Consider the following 23,133-nt stretch of genomic DNA (forward strand, 5'->3'; position numbering starts at 1 on the left):
AAATGGGGATGTCGCTCAGTGGTCGAACGCAGTGGTAGAGCGCAAGTCTCACTTTTGCCACCCTATGTCGACTTAGCGTATTCTCCCGGGGCTTGCGTGGGTTTTCTCCAGGTACTCCTGCTTCCTCCCACATTCCAAATACATGCATATCAGGATAATGAAGCACTCTAAATAGTCTCCAGGTGTGAATGCAAGCTCGAATTTCAGTTCATCCTGCGCATGGCTGGCAACCAGTTCAGGGTGTCCCCAGCCGATGACAGCTGGGGTAGGCTCCAGCACGCCCGGCGATCCTCGTGAAAATAAAGGAGGTCAAAAAAAAATGGATGGACTGAAAGCGACTATGCTATTCGAGCAAGAATTTATCTCCTGCAGTATTTTTCTTGACAGCGATCACAATGTGTCTGTGAAGTGCTCAACTGGTGCACCCTCTTGGAGCAGTAAATCATAAATATATCCCATTTCATAATCACTCCTTTTGGACAAATTCCTTCTCTCGAGGGGCTCCTTTGGACCCCCTTGATGACAAAAGCAGAAGCGCTGTAAATCACCTGGGCGCCCACTGACTCACAGACACACTTGGACATCAGTCACTGACATGAACTGCATGAGGTTAAGAGACTCTTGTTCTCTTCCTCCTCCGCTCCCACCCACACGAAAACTAAAAAAAAAAGAAGGAAACATCGCTAAAGCACCACCACAAAAGGCTTGCAGATATCCCTGTTGAGTTTTTATCACTGTCCGTTATTTTTTTCCCCCTTCTTATGTGGGGGATTGAGGGATCAGGTGTGCAGCTGTTAGCGTCATTCATGTGTCAAATGATTCAGTCTGCAAGTGTGGGAATACATGCAGGGAATGAATGTGTTGTTTTAAGATATTTTGTTTTAGTGCATTGAAATGTTCCAACTGGGAATTTCAAGTTCAAGATGCATTTTTTTTTTAGAATAAGATTATACATATTTCAAACTTTTGTCATAGTTTGAAATGTATTATTTCATTTCAAAGCCGCCTCACACATACACACACATTCATCCATATAATACAGTAAAGTCTCGTTATATCGATATCGGATATATCGATAGTCCCGGTTATATCGATACTATTTCTATGCACGCACGGAGAAAATTACATGCAAACAGGGTCGGATATATCGATAGTCCCGGTTATATCGATATTTTTTCGGACTCCCTTGAATATCGATATAACGAGACTTTACTGTACAACAACATATATACAATGCAATTACAGTCAAACCTGTTTTTGAACGTCTCGGTTCTCATCCCATTCGGTTTTCAACCAAAAATGTCATATTTTTTATGCCCCGGTATACAACCGAAATTCGGTTCTCAACCAAACTGAGTGCATCTGAATGCATCACTCGACTACCCTCCGCTTCCTTATATGTCACTTCCTGACCGACACATTAATATTGTTGTTTTATTTTTGCAAAAATGCAGACATATTTGGTTAAGATCTCCTGAATAGTATGATTTTAAAGCAAGCAGAGGATGGTTTGAAAAGTTAGTTTGCCCTGTGATTGCCCAAAGACAGCTGGAATAGGTGCCAAAACGCTCCGTGGCAGACAAATAGAGTTTTTTTATACAGATCTTAATGTTGATGTTAAAAATTGGTGAAAATAAAACATTAGTTTGTTTTTATGGAATTTTACACATGACCTGCTCTATTATTAAGTTTTTATCCGGTTTATGCTGTGAAATAGATAAAAAGTTGTTTTCTAGACTGAACGGATTAAGATTGTTTACATTGATTTGAATGGAAAGTGCTATTTCGGTTTTTGAACAAATCGGTTTTCGAACAGGTTTCTGAAAGGGATTATGGTCGAAAACAGAGGTATCACTGTATATTTTAAATGTATTTGTTGACATTTTATTTTCTTAATTTCATTTCATAAGTGATTTCATGTATTTTTGTTCATGACTGGAGTTGATTAGAACTCCAAAAAATGAACACAAAATCCGATATTAGCCAAACAGTACGGATTACTTTATTTCCCTGCTTAAAAATTGATAAATCTCAATTTCAAAATAAAGGCAAAAGTTTGTAAACTGTGGAGATTTAAAATGAAGGATCTTATTGAAATGAAACAAAATATATATTAGCCAAACAGCACGGATCACTTTTAATTTCACTGCATTCAAATGGATGAATCTTAATTTCAAAATAAAGGCAAAACGTTGTGAACTGTGAAGATTTAAAATGAAGGATCTCATTAAAATGAAAAAATACAAATATCTGATATTAGCCAAACTGCATGTATGACGTAATTTCTCCGCATAAAAATGGATGAATTCTAATTTCAAAATAAAGGCAAAAGATTGTAAACCATGGAGTTTTAAAATTAAGGATCTAATTGAAATGAAAAAAATATATATCGCAAAACTGCACGTACCACTTGTAATTGACACCCATAAAAAAATGGATATCTTAATTTCAAAATAAAAGCAAAAGGTTATAAACCGTGGAGTTTTTAAAAGAAGGATCTAATTGAAATGAAAAAAAAATATTAGCCTTATTATTAAATTGCACCTAACACTTGTAATTTCCCTGCATAAAAATGGATATCTTAATTTCACAATAAAAGCAAAAGGTTACAAACCGTGGAGTTAAAAAAAAAGAAAAATAAAATAATCAGATATTAGCCAAATGGCATGTATCACTTTTAATATCTCCGCATGAAAATGGATCAATTTTAAATTTCAAAATAAAGGCAAAAGATTTTAAACCGTGGCGTTTTAAAATGAAGGATCTAATTGAACTAAGAATTGCACTGCATTGAGTGCCGTTCTTTTTTTTTCTTCATTCCACTTTTTTTCCCAAGAAGTGCTAAACTTAAACATACAATGACCCAAAAAAAAGTGCACAAGGAAAGCTTTGGGATGCTGTGTCAGTCAAGCAGCAACACACTGGAGACAACTTAACCTTTGACCCCGGCCCTCTTTGAAATGAGTAGACTACTTGACCGGAGGTGACAACAATCCACGAGTTGATGCGCCTTCAAGCACTCGAATTGAAAGTGAAGAAAAAGTGGACAATGGAGTTGAAAAAGAAATCTTTCCAATGGGAAAGAAAGGCAGCAAATGCTTTGAATTACAATGTCGGGGTGGAATGTTGATTGTAGACTCACTTAAATTTTTTTTTGTTGTAGCACTACATAAACATTCAATACAGCCTAAGTAAATTTAGACTATAACAGTTGAAGGTTGCAGTTGGTTAAAAAATAAAATAACGGCAAAAATAAAAAAAATATGTGGCTTTTTTTTAACTCATTCAGTGCCAGGGTTTTTGTCATTTTCACTCAAATGGCAGGACCCACAGAATATTGAGTTTTAGGACTACATAAACAGTCAATTCAGCCTAAGAAACCACAGACTTTGTTCTTTCTTCAAAAAAAAAAAAAAAAAAAGTTAATTCCTAATTGATATGGGTCTGGAGTTATCTGACCTTGAAATGAGGGCGGCTGTCCAAAATACAATGCAATACATACATATTGGTTTAAATAGCGCTTTAATAACAGCTGAAGCTGGAAAAAAGTGCCAAATCCAATCCAATTCCTCCTTTCTAGTGATATTTGTAAATTGTTGTAGAAAATATTTTTTTGGAGACCACAACCCCTTGAGTTGCATTCTCTATTTTTTGAAGGTTTTACAATTTATTTTTACGGAATCTTTTTTGCTATTTTCTCTTCTTGCAAAAAGGATACACGGACAATAAATAATAGTAGTGGGATTATGAAATAAATTATTAGCTATCTAGCAAGCTAGCTATCAAGCTAGCTACTTATTAGCTAGCTAGTTAGCTTTCTATCTATTTGAGTTAATTCCGGGTTGAGTGAACGGTAGCGCATGTGGCTGCCGCTCCTCACCCACAGAAAAACTTATCCTGTAACTGTAATAATAATAATAATAATAATAATAATAATAATAATAATAATAATACATTTCATTTATAAGCACATTTCAAAACTCTCAAGGTCACTTTACAGTCACAGGATAAGTTTTTCTGTGGGTGAGCAGCGGCAGGCACACGCGCCAGCATTCACTCAATTAATAATAATAATAATCATCATAATAATAATTATAATACATTTAATTGATAAGCGCCTACTGTAGTGACCTTGAGAGTTTTGAGAGGCGCTTATAAATGAAATGTATTATGATTATTATTGGATTGGATTGGATTGGATATGCCTTTATTAGTCTCACAGTGGAGAAATTTACATTTCACTACTGTTTCATTATTGTTTAACATGGAAAAAAGAGAAATGCTGCCTCGTTGTGGAAGAGGAAAAAAATGCCAGAGGCCAGTGCTCTATCGATACCCAAAAATGGACAAAAAAAATTAAACCCGAACAAATTCGGAAATGGCACTCTACGTCATATCTTCAATTCCCGGATAGATTCGTGAATGGCAGTGAATGAGTTAATTCCCCATTCTAAAATGTATCAGAAAAAAAAGAGTTAATTCCTAAATTATATGGGTCTGGAGTTACATGAGCTTGAAATGAGGGCGGCTGCCCAAAATATAATGCAATACATACATATTGTTTTTTTGGGTGCAAAAATATGTTTTGCAGGCCCCTATTTGAAAACCACTGTTCTTAAGAGTGGACATGTGATAATATTTTGACAGTAACCAAGCCCCTCGCCCCAAATCATCATGGCTGACCACCTCGGCCAAGACCTGCTTGTGATTTCGCAAAAATGTCTCCCCAACCCCCCACTCTCCCCCTTTTTACATGTAACAATCAGAAATGTCACGCGAGCCGGCCTGCTGGCAAGAATAGACAGCTGCCTCTGATGATCGCAAGGAAGGGTGGAAACATGGAGAACTGTGGGTCAACGGCAGGCTGGAATCTCCTCCCGTGAGGCCCAATCAGGATCAATAACACGCGCGCACACACACACGAACACACACACACACACACACACACACACACACACACACACACACACACAAGCAGTGATATAGACTCAACTTGATGTGCGGTGACGTTGGTTGGACTTAAAAGTAGGTTTAATTTCATACAATATTTTCTTACCGTATTTATTCGAGTATAACGCACACCCCTAATTTTCAATTAAAAATCGGGATAACATTTTGTTTCACTTTTTCAATATACCTTTCTTGATACTTGCCCGATGTAGTTTTTTTATGAAACGGTTTTGCACATTTACAGTATACAGCTCAGTCTGCTGACATTTTTATTTTACTATGTTTAGAATATATTGTTCTACTATCCTTTCACGTTTTTATTTTACAATGTTTAGAATATCTTGTTTTTCTATCCTTTCACCCCTCCCCTTTCGAATTGCTGTTGTGGACTGCAAATTTCCCCATTGTGGGACGAATAAAGTTTTCTGATTCTGATTCTCAGCTCAGACCAAGCATTGCGATAAAAAAAAAGGGGGGGGTAAACCAAGGGGCTGTCGACTGAAAATGACATCACTTTTCAAAAAATGCATTTATGTAGCTTCATAGGTTATCCAATCGCGATATGAATGCTTGACGTTAGCTTCTCTATGGTGTTATACATTGCTTGTTAGCATCAAGCTAAATAGACGTCAAAGTGGCTCTTTGTTTCATCTTTCATTTGGCACAAAGCTTAAACACGCATTCAACAAACACACACACACACACACACACACACACACACACACACACACACACACACACACACACACACACACACACACACACACACACACACACACACACGGTCTCTTGTGCAATAACAACATAAAACAGGAATTAATCTGGCAGTTAGTTCTGTTGTTTTTTTTTGGGGGTGGAACCCAATTTCCCAAAATTGAATGTGAAAGTACTTATACTTTCTTTTACTTACTGGCTGCTTGATACAATCAGATTGATCGAGCGTAAGAAACCTGGTCCTAAAGTCATTTGCACATGCTCTTCATCCAATTAAATGAGCCAGGTCAAAAGGTTTGCGAGGACCCGGACAGCGCTGGTCTAATTTGAACTATCCGCTTGAAGAGGTTGTGGCATTCCCCGAGGCTGCGGGGACCTGCTTCCACTTCCTACCACGTAATTGCCTCATCCTCTTTTCGAACTACGGGTCAACACGTAAGGAAGAGGAAGTGCTCAATGTTGTTTACATATCAAATAATAATTTTTAACAAATGAGTGCTTCTCACTTTTATTGTGAAAGGTTCACATATGCGTGTACTGATGTCGTCGCTGTGGTTGGACCTCCATCATGGTGACTGCTCGATGGTCACAGTCGTCGTGTTAAAGCGAAATTGGCAGTCGTCACAGACATCGCGAGTAGCGTTGACGATGTACTATGAGAGAGAGAGAGAGGAAACATTCATCCCGACAGCGATAATGTCAATTTTGGTGACGCTCGATCGTGTCAGGTATCGCATGTTACTTACTTGTTGGAGGATGTCTGCCACGTTAACTCCCTGGGTAACATTAACCTGAGCTTTAATATGCAGGTACACTGTTGAGAAATATGAAAACAATACAAAAACAAGTCACCGATACAACCTAGCAACTTTCTAGCACAACATAATTTCCATTCAGAAGCTAAATGGAAAAAGGCTATTTTATCCATGGATGTCAATGATGACACCGACCCGATTGAATTCTGATTTTAAACAGAATGTAATAATATCAGCAAGAGGAATAATATCTATTCTCAACACTTTTAGCTCTGTGTCCCTTCCTGTAGGGAGACTTGTCATCGTATTTTTTTCACAGTACCGGACAACGGGAATTGCAACTATATGTAGATAGCGTTTTGCTGCCCTCTACTGGTAAATGCACAGCATTGCAACCTGGTTTTAAAAGTGGCAAGTGTTTGCGTGCGCGCGAATTGTGTGCGTGCGCGCGAATTGTGTGCGTATGTGTTTGAGGAAATACCTCTTCCTTTAATCACGGTGTCGTCTTCATCACCGACCAACAAAAAGACAAAACAATACCATTGAGTGGCAGTAGTCAAAATTGTACAACACAAAAAAAAAATCTAAATAATAAACAAACAAAATAAATAAATTCATAAATTAACTAAATAAATAAATAAATAAATAAATGCATTAATAAATACATAAATAAATAAGTAAACGAATAAATGAATACATTAATACACAAACATAAAAAATAAATAAATAAACAGGTGAATAGACAATTACATAAAATAAACAAACAAATGAATGAGTATTTAATAAATAAATAAAAGGATAATAACTACTTTCATAAATAAATAAATAAACAAACAAACACATAAATGAATAAATACATGAATAAATAAGTGAATAAAAAGAATAAATAAATAAGCAAAGAGACAAATAAAAAAACAAATACATAAATAAATTAATACATAACACATTGTTGGACGAATAAAGGTTTTCTGATTCTGATTTCTGATAAATAAAAACAAAGACACAAACAAACAGACAAATGAGTAAATGAATTAATAAACAATTAAACTGATACTTTATCTATGTACTACATACATACATAAATGAATAAACAAATAAATACAGTAAAGTCTCGTTATATCGATATTCAAGGGAGTCCGAAAAAATATCGATATAACCGGGACTATCGATATATCCGACCCTGTTTGCATGTAATTTTCTCCGTGCGTGCATAGAAATAGTATCGATATAACCGGGACTATCGATATATCCGATATCGATATAACGAGACTTTACTGTACATACATAAGTGAATAAACAAACGAATACATAAATACATAAACGAATAAATAAATACATAAATATATGAATACGTAAGGCATTTGGTCAATAAGGAATAAACAAACAAACAAGTAAATAAATAAAATAAGGAATGTACATATTGGGTGTGTGGGCTTACCTGGTGGGGTGGTCACTGAAAAGCAAATAAAAGAGAAAAACATGTTATTTCGCCGCCTCATTTTTTGATCCAAACTGTTTATTCACCAAAATGTTATTTATCTGACTTTAATCTCTGAATGTGAAGTATTACCTTTGCATTAACTCATTCACTGCCAGACGTGCTAAAATGTGTCATGTACATATTGGGTGTGTGGGCTTACCTGGTGGGGTGGTCACTGAAAAGCAAATAAAAGAGAAAAACATGTTATTTAGCCGCCTCCTTTTTCTGATCCGCTTAATCATCACAGTGGTCATGGGAGGTGCTGGAGCCGATCCCAGGGACACCCTGAACCAGTTGCCAGACAATTGCAGGGCGCACAGAGACAAAAAAACACACACACAAAAACACCCATGGATATTTCCAATGTTCAATCTGCCTGCTATGAATGTTTTTTTGGAATGTGGGAGGAATCCAGTTTACCCGGAGAAAACTCATGCAGGACGGGGAGGACATGCAAACTACACCTAAGGAGGCCGGACTGGGGATTAAAGGCACGGCCGCCTCACTGTGAGGTTGACGCGCTAAGCACCGGGTCACCCTGAAGTGTACCCAATTTGTAACCAGGTACCCTTGACCCCGTAACCCTCCCCATTCTATGTGCTTCCGTGACTCACCTAGCGTCTGGTTGGGGTTGATAATGGTCATGCATACATTTTCCATGACAGTTTGGCTCAATATCTGAAGAGATTGGAAGTCGTCGATCAAGAATTGGAAGTTTTCAGACGGTTGGCTAGCGATGGCCACCAGTTCGTTCTCATTGGCTTGCCCCACTCCGATAGCGAAGACGATGACCCCGTGTTGCCTGAGCCGCAGAGCGGGCTGGACCACGTCGTCGAAGGAGGCTCCGTCAGTGACGACCACGGCGATCTGAGGCACCCCTTGGTCTGCTCGGCTCCCCGCGCTTTGGTTGAAGAGATCCGTCCGGATGAAGTCGAGGGCCAGGCCTGTCATTGTACCTCCTCCCCGGAAGGGGATGTTATCTATTTTGGCCAGCAGAGAGTTCAGATCCATGCTTTCTCGCAACAGGAACTCCAGACGAGGGACGTTGTTGTATTGAACCACACCCACGCGGATTCGGTCAGGACCGATGTTGAAATTAGACACCACGGTCCGGAGAAACCCTCGGACCTCCTGGAAATCTAACACGCCAATGCTGCCGGAACCGTCCACCAAGAAGACCAGATCAGCCACTGTGGCGTTTACACATTCTAAAGAGGGGAGAGAGCAAAGTTATGAATTTGACATCTTTATGCATATACTTATATACTTGACTGCTGATAGTCATTAGGATTGCAGGGCAACTGATTTTAAGCAAGAGGTCACAAGTCAATCACACTATAAATATAAAAAAAAGGAAAATGTAGTACAGGTAACATCCGACTTACGACCGAGTTCCGTTCCAACCAAAGTAAGTCAAGTCAAAATGGTCGTAAGTCAAAATACATTCAAAATGTTGAAGAGGCTCGGAGGCTAAATGACTCGCAAACTCCCCCCTTTGGTGCCATTAAAGAGTTTGATGTTTCTCTTTATTTGTAAGTAGGTTCGTTGTCAGATCTTCTAGGCAGATGATGCGCAGAGCTTGATCGTGGAGTAGAGTCGAGCAAGTCGTGCTGTGAAACTCCGTGCGATGCTGAGCGGGTCTTTGCGAGCGGTGCGTCTGTCTGGGTCTGAGTCCGAGATGAGTCGGAGATTATTCTGCCCCGTGGTTCGCCCAATCTCTCTGTCCCGCGACAGCTCCCTTTATACCATTTGCAAGCGTGTGCTATGCGTCAGGGTGATACGCACATCAAGGAGATCAAGGAATTGAAAGACATGAAAGTGTTGAAAGGCGCACTTCAAAATCATACACTCGTGTGACGCAACAGGGCTCCCCTCCTGGATCCGAAGTCGGTGAAAACGATGAAGGAAAAAGAAATAAAAACAAAAGTAATTCCGCGACATGGTGAGGCCAGGCAAGATGACGGTCACCGGGCATGGCAGGCGTCGGTGGGGTGGTTTCCGAGGAGGTTTCGTGGTGCCTGAAGTCGTTGTACGGGAGCACGGCAAAGAGTGCCCTACGACTGCCAGTTTGAGTCAATCGATGTAAACTTTCCTCGCGGCCGTCGAGTCGATGCCGGAAGGTCTTCTCACCGTGAGTTGTTCGGCTGGGATCGGTCAAATCGGAGAATCGATGAGGGATTGTGAGGACGAAGGTGCGTGGGGTTGGCCATGCTGCCGGGCACGGACAGGCCGGTCATCGGCGACGGTGGCGATGATCGCGCTGCCATGGCGCTCTGCAGGACGCTGAGGAAGAACGCTGACGTCGGCGGCCGTGTCGGCCATGAAGCGTCTTCCCGAAGTCCGATCGTGGACATAAGCGATGTCCGATCGTGGACATATATGATGTCCGATCGTGGACATAAGCGATGTCCGACGATGTGCGACCGTGGACATATACGATGCAGCTAGTTGCAGAGTCGCCAGGCGAATTGGACGATGTCGGCCATCAGGGTGCGGCAGGTTTCACGGTGGGGTCGGGGCGCCCACGGGTGGTGGCGGCCCATCGGGAGCTCGGCTTGAGGGGTCTTGCTGTGAAGATGCCGGGTTCACGGGCGGCTGGGAAATCTGGATCTTTGCATTTGGAGAGTTGATTGGGCTGAGGAGGGAAAAAATCCTCCTGGCTGGCTCGCCAATAAAGAGTTTGATGGTTCTCTTTATTTGTAAGTAGGTTCGTTGTCAGATCTTCTAGGCAGATGATGCGCAGAGCTTGATCGTGGAGTAGAGTCGAGCAAGTCGTGCTGTGAAACTCCGTGCGATGCTGAGCAGGTCTTTGCGAGCGATGTGTCTGTCTGGGTCTGAGTCCGAGATGAGTCGGAGATTATTCTGCCCCGTGGTTCGCCCAATCTCTCTGTCCCGCGACAGCTCCCTTTATACCATTTGCAAGCGTGTGCTATGCGTCAGGGTGATACGCACATCAAGGAGATCAAGGAATTGAAAGACATGAAAGTGTTGAAAGGCGCACTTCAAAATCATACACTCGTGTGACGCAACACCATCACACGGTCGATTGCTGTGCGAGAGTAAGATGTTGGCTGACTGGCCAAAATTGTCGTACGTGTTTCCGGCCCGCTAGTGCGCTGCCATGCGTAGAATTAAAATTTTAAAAATAGGGTCTGGAGATCGTGGTCGTAAGTACAGGTGGTCATAAATCGAGTTGGTCGTAAGTCGGATGTTACCTGTATATGGAACTACCGCGGCTTGGAATTGAAACGGATTTATGTGGGACAGGAGATGTGCGGCAATCTGTTTTTGTCAAAGCTTCGTGTTTGCTTTCAACATTTAACTTGTAGCAGACGTGTGCATTACACCATGGCGTCTCTGATCCACTGGTGAAAAGGAGGCTTTCATCCTCTCCTCTTCAATCGAGAACTGCTCCATGTCATAAAGTGTTTGTCTTTCTACCCAAAAATCACAGAGTACGTGGGGAAAGATTGCATAACTGTCAATGTTTTATGCTCCTGTTGTGTTTATTATTTTGCTTTGTGTTGACTATTATGGGAATAATATGAGTTTTGTTGTTGTTGTTGTTGGTGCACAGCGACAAAAAAAACACACACAAAAAACACCCATGGATATTTCGAATGTTCAATCTGACTGCTATGGATGTTTTTTTGGAATGTGGGAGGAATCCAGTTTACCCGGAGAAAACTCATGCAGGACCGGGGAGGACATGCAAACTACACCCAAGGAGGCCGGACTGGGGATTGAAGCCACGGTCGCCTCACTGTGAGGTTGACGCGCTAAGCACTGGATCATCCTAAATTGTACCCCAATCGTTGAGCCCTGACCCCCCACCCCCTTTTGTATGTGCTTCTGTGACTCACCTAGCGTCCTGTTGGGGTTGATAATGGTCATGCAAACATTTTCCAAGACAGTCTGGCTCAATATCTGAAGAGATTGGAAGTCGTCGATCAAGAATTGGAAGTTCTCAGACGGTTGGCTAGCGATGGCCACCAGTTCGTTCTCATTGACTTGCCCCACTCCGATAGCGAAGACGATGACCCCGTGTTGCCTGAGCCGCAGAGCGGGCTGGACCACGTCGTCGAAGGAGGCTCCGTCAGTGATGACCACGGCGATCTGAGGCACCCCTTGGTCTGCTCGGCTCCCCGCGCTTTGGTTGAAGAGATCCGTCCGGATGAAGTCGAGGGCCAGGCCTGTCATTGTACCTCCTCCCCGGAAGGGGATGTTATCTATTTTGGCCAGCAGAGAGTTCAGATCCATGCTTTCTCGCAACAGGAACTCCAAATGAGGGACTTGGTTGTATTGGACCACACCCACGCGGATCCGGTCAGGACCGATGTCGAAATTAGACACCACGGTCCGGAGAAAACTTCGGACCTCCTGGAAATCCAACACGCCAATGCTGCCGGAACCGTCCACCAAGAAGACCACATCAGCCACTGTGGCGTTTATACATTCTAAAGAGGGGAGAGAGCAAAGTTATGGAATTATCATCTTCATCCGTACATTTACTTGACTGCTGATAGTCATTAGGCAGGTCAACTGATTTTAAGCAAGAGGTCAGGTACTGGTCACCAGTCAATCACACTGTAAATATTAACAAAATGATAAAGGATAGTGTATGGAACTACCGCGGCTTGGAATTGAAGCGGATTTACATGGGACAGAAGATGTGAGACAATCTCTTTTTGTCAATGGATGCTACAGCTTCGTGTTTGCTTTCAACATTTAACTTGTAGCAGACGTGTGCGTTACACCATGGCGTCTCTGATCCACTGGTGAAAATGAAGCTTTAATCCTCTCCTCTTCAATCGAGAACTGCTTCATGTCATAAAGTGTTTGTCTTTCTACCCAAAAATCACAGAGTACGTGGGGAAAGATTGCATAACTGTCAGTGTTTTTATGCTCCTGTTGTGTTTATTATTTTGCTTTGTGTTGACTATTATGTGAATAATATGAATTTTGTTACAGGTGCAGCTGCTGTGAAAGTGCTATATAAATTCCGATACACTGTATTTTATTGTAAATTAATAAAAATATCTTCGCATTTGAATTTTAAAAAACATTCAAAAGCATTTTAAATGCAAAAAAGAAAAATGTGTGGCTTTTGTTTTTTTCATTCACTGCCAGACCATGTGCAAAAATGTCTCTACTCCAGTGCCAGGGTTTTTGTCATTTTCACTCAAATTGCAGGACCCACAGAATATTGAGTTTTAAGACTACATAAACATTCAATTCAGTGTAAGAAACCTGAGACTCTCTTCTTTCATCAGGAAAAAAAAAGAGTTAATTCCCAAGTTTTGTGCGTCTGGAGTTATCGGAGCTCGAAATGGGGGCGGCTGTACAAAATACAATACAACACATACACATTGATTTATATAGTGCTTTAACAACAGCTGAAGTTGAAACAAAGCACCAACATGGACAAAAAGTAAATGCTGGTCTGACGACCGCTTGATCTGCACCCCCCCCCCCCCGCAAGAAAAACAAAAACCCAAACAAATTCAGGAATGGCGCTCCAAGTCACACTTTTCAATTCCCGAATAAATTAGGGAATGGCAGTTAATTGTAAAAAAAAAAAAAAAAAAAAAAATGCCCCGGTTGCTCCTGTTGCTGTTTTATCAGTATGCAAGTGAGGCAACAGCGTGAAGGAATTTCAGTCCCAAAAGTTAGAAAAGCACTTTTCAAATGACAAGGTGAGGAGAGCGCACGTGTGGGACGTTACCTTCAGTGATGTTGACTGAAATAGAAAAAAAAAAAAAAAAAAACACCAACATGTTATTTATCCCATTTTAATTTCTGGATGTGTAGTATTACCTTTGCATTAAGTCATTCACTGCCAGACGTGCTAAAATGTGTCATGTACATATTGGGTGTGTGGGCTTACCTGGTGTGGTGGTCACTGAAAATAAAATAAAAGAGAAAAACATGTTATTTAGCCGCCTCATTTTTTGATCCAAACTGTTTATTCATCAAAATGTTATTTATCCGATTTTAATTTCTGGATGTGTAGTATTAACTTTGCATTAACTCATTCACTGCCAGACGTGCTAAAATGTGTCATGTACATATTGGGTGTGTGGGCTTACCTGGTGGGGTGGTCACTGAAAAGCAAATAAAAGAGAAAAACATGTTATTTAGCCGCCTCATTTTTTTGATCCAAACTGTTTATTCATCAAAATGTTATTTATCCGATTTTAATTTCTGGATGTGTAGTATTACCTTTGCATTAACTCATTCACTGCCAGACGTGCTAAAATGTGTCATGTACATATTGGGTGTGTGGGCTTACCTGGTGGGGTGGTCACTGAAAAGCAAATAAAAGAGAAAAAACATGTTATTTAGCCGCCTCATTTTTTGATCCAAACTGTTTATTCACCAAAATGTTATTTATCCCATTTTAATTTCTGGATGTGTAGTAGTACCTTTGCATTAACTCATTCACTGCCAGACGTGCTAAAATGTGTCATGTACATATTGGGTGTGTGGGCTTACCTGGTGGCGTGGTCACTGAAAAGCAAATAAAAGAGGAAAACATGTTATTTAGCCACCTTATTTTTCTGATCCAAACTGTTTATTCATCAAAATGTTATTTATCCGATTTTAATTTCTGAATGTGTAGTATTACCTTTGCATTAACTCATTCACTGCCAGACGTGCTAAAATGTGTCATGTACATATTGGGTGTGTGGGCTTACCTGGTGGGCTGGTCACTGAAAAGCAAATAAAAGAGAAAAACATGTAATTTAGCCGCCTCATTTTTTGATCCAAACTGTTTATTCATCAAAATGTTATTTATCCGATTTTAATTTCTGAATGTGTAGTATTACCTTTGCATTAACTCATTCACTGCCAGACGTGCTAAAATGTGTCATGTACATATTGGGTGTGTGGGCTTACCTGGTGGGCTGGTCACTGAAAAGCAAATAAAAGAGAAAGACATGTAATTTAGCCGCCTCATTTTTTGATCCAAACTGTTTATTCATCAAAATGTTATTTATCCGATTTTAATTTCTGAATGTGTAGTATTACCTTTGCATTAACTCATTCACTGCCAGACGTGCTAAAATGTGTCATGTACATATTGGGTGTGTGGGCTTACCTGGTGGGCTGGTCACTGAAAAGCAAATAAAAGAGAAAAACATGTAATTTAGCCGCCTCATTTTTTGATCCAAACTGTTTATTCATCAAAATGTTATTTATCCGATTTTAATTTCTGAATGTGTAGTATTACCTTTGCATTAACTCATTCACTGCCAGACGTGCTAAAATGTGTCATGTACATATTGGGTGTGTGGGCTTACCTGGTGGGCTGGTCACTGAAAAGCAAATAAAAGAGAAAAACATGTAATTTAGCCGCCTCATTTTTTGATCTAAACTGTTTATTCATCAAAATGTTATTTATCCGATTTTAATTTCTGAATGTGTAGTATTACCTTTGCATTAACTCATTCACTGCCAGACGTGCTAAAATGTGTCATGTACATATTGGGTGTGTGGGCTTACCTGGTAGGCTGGTCACTGAAAAGAAAATAAAAGAGAAAAAACATGTTATTTAGCCGCCTCATTTTTTGATCCAAACTGTTTATTCATCAAAATGTTATTTATCCCATTTTAATTTCTGGATGTGTAGTATTACCTTTGCATTAACTCATTCACTGCCAGACGTGCTAAAATGTGTCATGTACATATTGGGTGTGTGGGCTTACCTGTTGGGCTGGTCACTGAAAAGCAAATAAAAGAGAAAAACATGTTATTTAGCCGCCTCATTTTTTGATCCAAACTGTTTATTCATCAAAATGTTATTTATCCGATTTTAATTTCTGAATGTGTAGTATTACCTTTGCATTAACTCATTCACTGCCAGACGTGCTAAAATGTGTCATGTACATATTGGGTGTGTGGGCTTACCTGGTAGGCTGGTCACTGAAAAGCAAATAAAAGAGAAAAACATGTTATTTAGCCGCCTCATTTTTTGATCCAAACTGTTTATTCATCAAAATGTTATTTTTCCCATTTTAATTTCTGGATGTGTAGTATTACCTTTGCATTAACTCATTCACTGCCAGACGTGCTAAAATGTGTCATGTACATATTGGGTGTGTGGGCTTACCTGGTGGGGTGGTCACTGAAAAGCAAATAAAAGAGAAAAACATGTTATTTAGCCACCTTATTTTTCTGATCCAAACTGTTTATTCATCAAAATGTTATTTATCCCATTTTAATTTCTGGATGTGTAGTATTACCTTTGCATTAACTCATTCACTGCCAGACGTGCTAAAATGTGTCATGTACATATTGGGTGTGTGGGCTTACCTGTTGGGCTGGTCACTGAAAAGCAAATAAAAGAGAAAAACATGTTATTTAGCCGCCTCATTTTTTGATCCAAACTGTTTATTCATCAAAATGTTATTTATCCGATTTTAATTTCTGAATGTGTAGTATTACCTTTGCATTAACTCATTCACTGCCAGACGTGCTAAAATGTGTCATGTACATATTGGGTGTGTGGGCTTACCTGGTGGGCTGGTCACTGAAAAGAAAATAAAAGAGAAAAAACATGTTATTTAGCCGCCTCATTTTTTCATCCAAATTGTTTATTCATCAAAATGTTATTTATCCGATTTTAATTTCTGAATGTGTAGTATTACCTTTGCATTAACTCATTCACTGCCAGACGTGCTAAAATGTGTCATGTACATATTGGGTATGTGGGCTTACCTGTTGGGCTGGTCACTGAAAAGCAAATAAAAGAGAAAAACATGTTATTTAGCCGCCTCATTTTTGGATCCAAACTGTTTATTCATCAAAATGTTATTTATCCGATTTTAATTTCTGAATGTGTAGTATTACCTTTGCATTAACTCATTCACTGCCAGACGTGCTAAAATGTGTCATGTACATATTGGGTGTGTGGGCTTACCTGGTGGGCTGGTCACTGAAAAGCAAATAAAAGAGAAAAACATGTAATTTAGCCGCCTCATTTTTTTATCCAAACTGTTTATTCATCAAAATGTTATTTATCCGATTTTAATTTCTGAACGTGTAGTATTACCTTTGCATTAACTCATTCACTGCCAGACGTGCTAAAATGTGTCATGTACATATTGGGTATGTGGGCTTACCTGTTGGGCTGGTCACTGAAAAGCAAATAAAAGAGAAAAACATGTTATTTAGCCGCCTCATTTTTGGATCTAAACTGTTTATTCATCAAAATGTTATTTATCCGATTTTAATTTCTGAATGTGTAGTATTACCTTTGCATTAACTCATTCACTGCCAGACGTGCTAAAATGTGTCATGTACATATTGGGTGTGTGGGCTTACCTGGTGGGCTGGTCACTGAAAAGAAAATAAAAGAGAAAAAACATGTTATTTAGCCGCCTCATTTTTTCATCCAAACTGTTTATTCATCAAAATGTTATTTATCCGATTTTAATTTCTGAATGTGTAGTATTACCTTTGCATTAACTCATTCACTGCCAGACGTGCTAAAATGTGTCATGTACATATTGGGTATGTGGGCTTACCTGTTGGGCTGGTCACTGAAAAGCAAATAAAAGAGAAAAACATGTTATTTAGCCGCCTCATTTTTGGATCCAAACTGTTTATTCATCAAAATGTTATTTATCCGATTTTAATTTCTGAATGTGTAGTATTACCTTTGCATTAACTCATTCACTGCCAGACGTGCTAAAATGTGTCATGTACATATTGGGTGTGTGGGCTTACCTGGTGGGCTGGTCACTGAAAAGCAAATAAAAGAGAAAAACATGTAATTTAGCCGCCTCATTTTTTGATCCAAACTGTTTATTCATCAAAATGTTATTTATCCGATTTTAATTTCTGAACGTGTAGTATTACCTTTGCATTAACTCATTCACTGCCAGACGTGCTAAAATGTGTCATGTACATATTGGGTATGTGGGCTTACCTGTTGGGCTGGTCACTGAAAAGCAAATAAAAGAGAAAAACATGTTATTTAGCCGCCTCATTTTTGGATCTAAACTGTTTATTCATCAAAATGTTATTTATCCGATTTTAATTTCTGAATGTGTAGTATTACCTTTGCATTAACTCATTCACTGCCAGACGTGCTAAAATGTGTCATGTACATATTGGGTGTGTGGGCTTACCTGGTGGGCTGGTCACTGAAAAGAAAATAAAAGAGAAAAAACATGTTATTTAGCCGCCTCATTTTTTCATCCAAACTGTTTATTCATCAAAATGTTATTTATCCGATTTTAATTTCTGAATGTGTAGTATTACCTTTGCATTAACTCATTCACTGCCAGACGTGCTAAAATGTGTCATGTACATATTAGGTGTGTGGGCTTACCTGGTGGGGTGGTCACTGAAAAGCAAATAAAAGAGAAAAACATGTTATTTAGCCGCCTCATTTTTTGATCCAAACTGTTTATTCATCAAAATGTTATTTATCCCATTTTAATTTCTGGATGTGTAGTATTGCCTTTGCATTAACTCATTCACTGCCAGACGTGCTAAAATGTGTCATGTACATATTGGGTATGTGGGCTTACCTGTTGGGCTGGTCACTGAAAAGCAAATAAAAGAGAAAAACATGTTATTTAGCCGCCTCATTTTTTGATCCAAACTGTTTATTCATCAAAATGTTATTTATCCGATTTTAATTTCTGAATGTGTAGTATTACCTTTGCATTAACTCATTCACTGCCAGACGTGCTAAAATGTGTCATGTACATATTAGGTGTGTGGGCTTACCTGGTGGGGTGGTCACTGAAAAGCAAATAAAAGAGAAAAACATGTTATTTAGCCGCCTCATTTTTTGATCCAAACTGTTTATTCATCAAAATGTTATTTATCCCATTTTAATTTCTGGATGTGTAGTATTGCCTTTGCATTAACTCATTCACTGCCAGACGTGCTAAAATGTGTCATGTACATATTGGGTATGTGGGCTTACCTGTTGGGCTGGTCACTGAAAAGCAAATAAAAGAGAAAAACATGTTATTTAGCCGCCTCATTTTTTGATCCAAACTGTTTATTCATCAAAATGTTATTTATCCGATTTTAATTTCTGAATGTGTAGTATTACCTTTGCATTAACTCATTCACTGCCAGACGTGCTAAAATGTGTCATGTACATATTGGGTGTGTGGGCTTACCTGGTAGGCTGGTCACTGAAAAGAAAATAAAAGAGAAAAAACATGTTATTTAGCCGCCTCATTTTTTGATCCAAACTGTTTATTCATCAAAATGTTATTTATCCCATTTTAATTTCTGGATGTGTAGTAGTACCTTTGCATTAACTCATTCACTGCCAGACGCCAACATAATATTGAGTTTCAGGACTACATAAATATTCAATGCAGCATAAGAAACTTAGACTCTCCCCTTTCATCAGAAAAAATAGTTAATTCCCAAGTTATGTGGGTTTTGAGTTATCTGAGCTTGAAATGGGGCGGCTGTACAAAATACAATACCTGTACATAGATATTGATTTAATATAGCGCTTAAACAACAAAGCGCTAACAGGGGCAAAAGGCAAATGCTGCCCCCTTGTGTAAGGGAAAAAAAAAACATTGCCAGAGGTCTGACCAACGCTTTATCAGGACCTCCCACAAGAAAATAAACAATTTCATTTTAATTAATTGAATGGACACTGTTATTGTCACTTCAAATAAGGCGTTTGGTGAATACTTTTTAAAGGACAACCGACGTCTCCGGACAAGTTGTGTCCATAATTTGTGAAATGGCTTCAAATGACTTGTACTGAGCGTATTTTAATAAGATTCCACCGCATATAGCTATATTTTACGTTTTAAAACTCGCGCTGAATATTCAGGAAGACTTGTTTTTGAGTTGGTGACGTACGTGACGTCACTAAAGGAACGCCCCTGAGCGAAAAAAAAGACGCATTGTATTGGTCCTTCCATCACGTCAATGTATTTTGCTGTATTTGTTTGGTCTGGGGACCTTGTGTTGCACCCAAAAGCCGCCAGAAGAGGGCGTCCAAGCTCCATATAGGGAATTTATAAGTCTGTGGAAACGGAGGTGGCCACAGGAGGTCGCCATTTTGTGCCTCTTTTTCGTTGAGACATTTCCCCTCTATGTTGCCTCATAATGGCGCGGAATAAATTCTTTAATCAATTGCAAACATGTATGCTTTCCTCTTCAGAACTATTTGAATCATATTCATAACTGGATGTGTAACAAGAAAGCATATTCTCCGAATCTGAAGCCATTGTTTGGATTCTCCAGCAATGCAAGACGTCTTGGCGTGACGTCACGAACTGGGGGCGGGACTTTCTGAAAATGCCCAATTCGCAGCTTAATTTTTTGCAGATTTTGGACACTTTAAGTCATTTTTATTGGTGTTTTGCATTTGAATAAAAATATCATACTGCGTGTTTTGGGTATTTTAGATGCTACAAAACTTTTTTCTGATGTCAGTTAAGAAACAAAAAGTGACATCGGTTGTCCTTTAAATGGCTGTAGCTACGTGATCATGTGCCAGATTTTCAAGTGGATAATCCTGGGCTAGAATTACCACTATGATATGATACAAATATCACAAAATTGTCAATAAGTTTATCTTTTAAGATTTACCTTGGCTGCTGGAAGTCGTACCTTAAAAGCAACGAAAAGAGAGAAAAAAAGATATTTCATTCCATTTCTTTCATTTTGTTGCTACGTGTATGATGGGGCGGTTACCTTGGCTGCTAGCGGTTGTATCTTAAAAGCAACGAAAAGAGGGAAAAAAAATTATTCCATTTAAATTTATGAATGGAAAAAAATGGGAAGTTACCTGTGCTGCCAGTGCCTGAAATGTAAATAAAGAGCAAAGACGAGTTATTTATTTCATTTTAAGACAATTGGGTATTTTAGATGCTATAAAACGTTTTTATGATGTCAGTTCGGAAACAGAAAAATTGTGTCGGTTGTCCTTTAAGACTCGGTTGGACGCAGTTGGGAACTTGATTGAGCTTCCAGAGTCTATCTTTTTTTTTCAAAGTTCCAATGTACAATGTGAGATTTAGCAAAAAAAAAAAAAAAAAAAAACATTAGTGACCCACACTCACATGGAAAAGAATCGAACAAACAAATGATTTAACAGTGATTTCAAAACTATGATTCCCACTATATGATGTGCACAAGTTATAATGACGTGATGATTAAACACAATGTGGCACATGACAGAAATGGACAATCATGCAAAGTGGATGTTACCTGAGCCATCGTTGGTTATTTGTGCTGTTAAAAAAGAAACAAAAGAAAGAGAAAATGACATTGTTTACCTTCAGAATATATACAAATACAAAGTGTGTATTCTTCAAAACAGATTGTGAAAGGTCCACCGTATATTCTTGCGGTTTACGTTGTACGGAGAAAAAAAAACGAACCGAAACTGTTCTAAGCCAAACACAGCATGCGCGTGTTGGCCGTGAATTTCCATTTTAATTCAATTGTTTAGCGTTTGCGCTAATGATTGGTACATTAGCTTGCGAAAGCTAGCAATACTACAGTTTTAGCACATTAGCTCGCGAACGTTAGCAATGCTAGCGCAGTCGGTCGTTCGTCATATACCAGACGATTGAGGCACATTGTTTTGCCACGTTTTAGTTTGCAACTCCATTAAAGTGTGTTTATGTTTGTGTTACAGTTTTACACTTTCTTCACTTTCCTCTATTACAAATAATTTGCAAGAAGGGTCGACATGTGCGTTGCATGAAGAAATAATCGCTCTTGTCTAGTCGCAGCCGTGGTGTGCGCTCAAATACGAACAATGTTTCTTTTCATTTCTTGTCAGGAAAAGAGGGGAAAAAAACTACTGCATGTTTGTTGCACCATTAACACGACACCAAAGACAGCAAGTCATTTTTGACGATTTCAATTGATCATTATGTGTGTGATAAATCACTGTGATGTTTATTCTGCTGCTTCAGTTCATTCAAATCACCTATTTTTTGAGATAACAAACGTGCCTACATGCTAGGCGCTAAATGCAAAAACAGGGACATTGTGATAACGGCTATATCCTGACAGATATTCTTTTTTAATTACAGTAAAGTCTCGTTATATCGATATTCAAGGAGTCCGAAAAAATATCGATATAACCGGGACTATCGATATATCCGACCCTGTTTGCATGTAATTTTCTCAGTGCGTGCATAGAAATAGTATCGATATAACCGAGACTATCGATATATCCGATATCGATATAACGAGACTTTACTGTAGTTCATGTACATCCTACGTTTTATATTTCAGCACAAATGAGACTAATTCAAGCATTTAAATAACAAATGTAACAAGTACTTACCATAAATTTGTGCCACTAATACAGACAGAAAGAAATACCAAATGAAACGATTCATATCTGAGCCAAACACCCGATGTCTCCCAGGAAGTAAAACTTTACAAATGACTTGTTTCCTCTTGTTCCTCCTTCTTTTCTGTCTACTAATTTGTCTGCTTTTATTTGGTAGTCACACCCTCGACGTTTCGTGAGTAGGAATGTTGTATGGTTAAATTGAGCGTTAATGCTGCTTCTAATTTGTCTGCTTTTATTTGGTAGGCACACCTGCGACGTTTCGTGAGTAGGAATGTTGTATGGTTAAATTTAGCATTCATGCTGCTTCATTTCATGAATTGTTTGGGTGTAGCATTGATTTATCATGACTGAAAAACAAAAGAGAACACATTCTGCTTTGCAATTTTGGCCTTGCTGGTTCATTCAGCAAAAACACAAGGCTATTTCTTTTTTTATTTCTGTCATTGTAGTTTAAAAAAGTTTTGTGTCTCACGGTGCTATTTTCGAAACCTGCTTTGGGACTATGGCTAAAAAATAGCATTTATGCTAGGTCCAGTTTAATAATACATTTCATTTATAAGCACCTTTCAAAACTCTCAAGGTCACTTTACAGTCACAGGATTAGTTTTTCTGTGGGTGAGCAGCGACAGCCACATGCGCCAGCGTTCACTCAACCTGAAATAACTCAAATAGATAGAAAGTTAGCTAGCTAGCTAATAGATAACTCATAGCTAGCTAGTTAGTTAGATAACTAATAGATAGCAAATAGATTGCAAATAGATAGCTAACTAGGTAGCCAGCTAGATAGCTAGCTCAATAGCCTGCTAGATAGTTTATTCTTGCCTTGTTGAATATGTACAGTCAAAAATTGATCATCAAATACATAAACAGCCCATCCTGACAGCTCTGGGTAGCTCCTTTAGCCAGAGACTATTACA

At 39.0% G+C, this 23,133-nt stretch overlaps 1 protein-coding gene across 5 annotated transcripts; it reads right to left on the reverse strand.

Annotated features, from left to right (window-relative positions):
• Positions 1-6,156: 6,156 nt before the first annotated feature.
• On the reverse strand, positions 6,157-23,105 carry LOC148891225 (collagen alpha-4(VI) chain-like). Of its 5 annotated transcripts, XM_089007649.1 has the most exons (23): positions 22,205-23,105; positions 21,112-21,135; positions 20,690-20,704; positions 20,596-20,616; positions 20,491-20,511; positions 19,047-19,061; positions 18,845-18,859; positions 17,227-17,241; positions 15,609-15,623; positions 15,002-15,016; positions 14,800-14,814; positions 14,598-14,612; positions 14,395-14,409; positions 14,192-14,206; positions 13,989-14,003; positions 13,625-13,639; positions 11,763-12,356; positions 8,514-9,107; positions 8,060-8,074; positions 7,858-7,872; positions 6,901-6,924; positions 6,411-6,478; positions 6,157-6,317 (listed from the first exon to the last, which is right to left on the reverse strand). In XM_089007649.1, exons 1-23 carry the CDS (start codon positions 22,257-22,259, stop codon positions 6,231-6,233), a joined length of 1,698 nt encoding a protein of 565 aa, XP_088863775.1. In that variant the 5' UTR covers positions 22,260-23,105; the 3' UTR covers positions 6,157-6,230. The 5 variants fall into 5 exon arrangements, with proteins under 5 accessions (XP_088863775.1, XP_088863780.1, XP_088863779.1 ...); XM_089007654.1 differs by lacking the exons at positions 14,598-14,612; positions 14,800-14,814; positions 15,002-15,016; positions 15,609-15,623; positions 18,845-18,859 and adding exons at positions 17,632-17,646; positions 18,036-18,050; positions 18,441-18,455; XM_089007653.1 differs by lacking the exons at positions 14,598-14,612; positions 14,800-14,814.
• Between the last annotated feature and the right edge of the window lie 28 nt (positions 23,106-23,133).

Source organism: Hippocampus bargibanti, linkage group LG11 (genome assembly GCF_051943395.1).
Source record: "Hippocampus bargibanti isolate YZ-2025 linkage group LG11, ASM5194339v1, whole genome shotgun sequence".
Classification (NCBI taxonomy): domain Eukaryota; kingdom Metazoa; phylum Chordata; class Actinopteri; order Syngnathiformes; family Syngnathidae; genus Hippocampus; species Hippocampus bargibanti.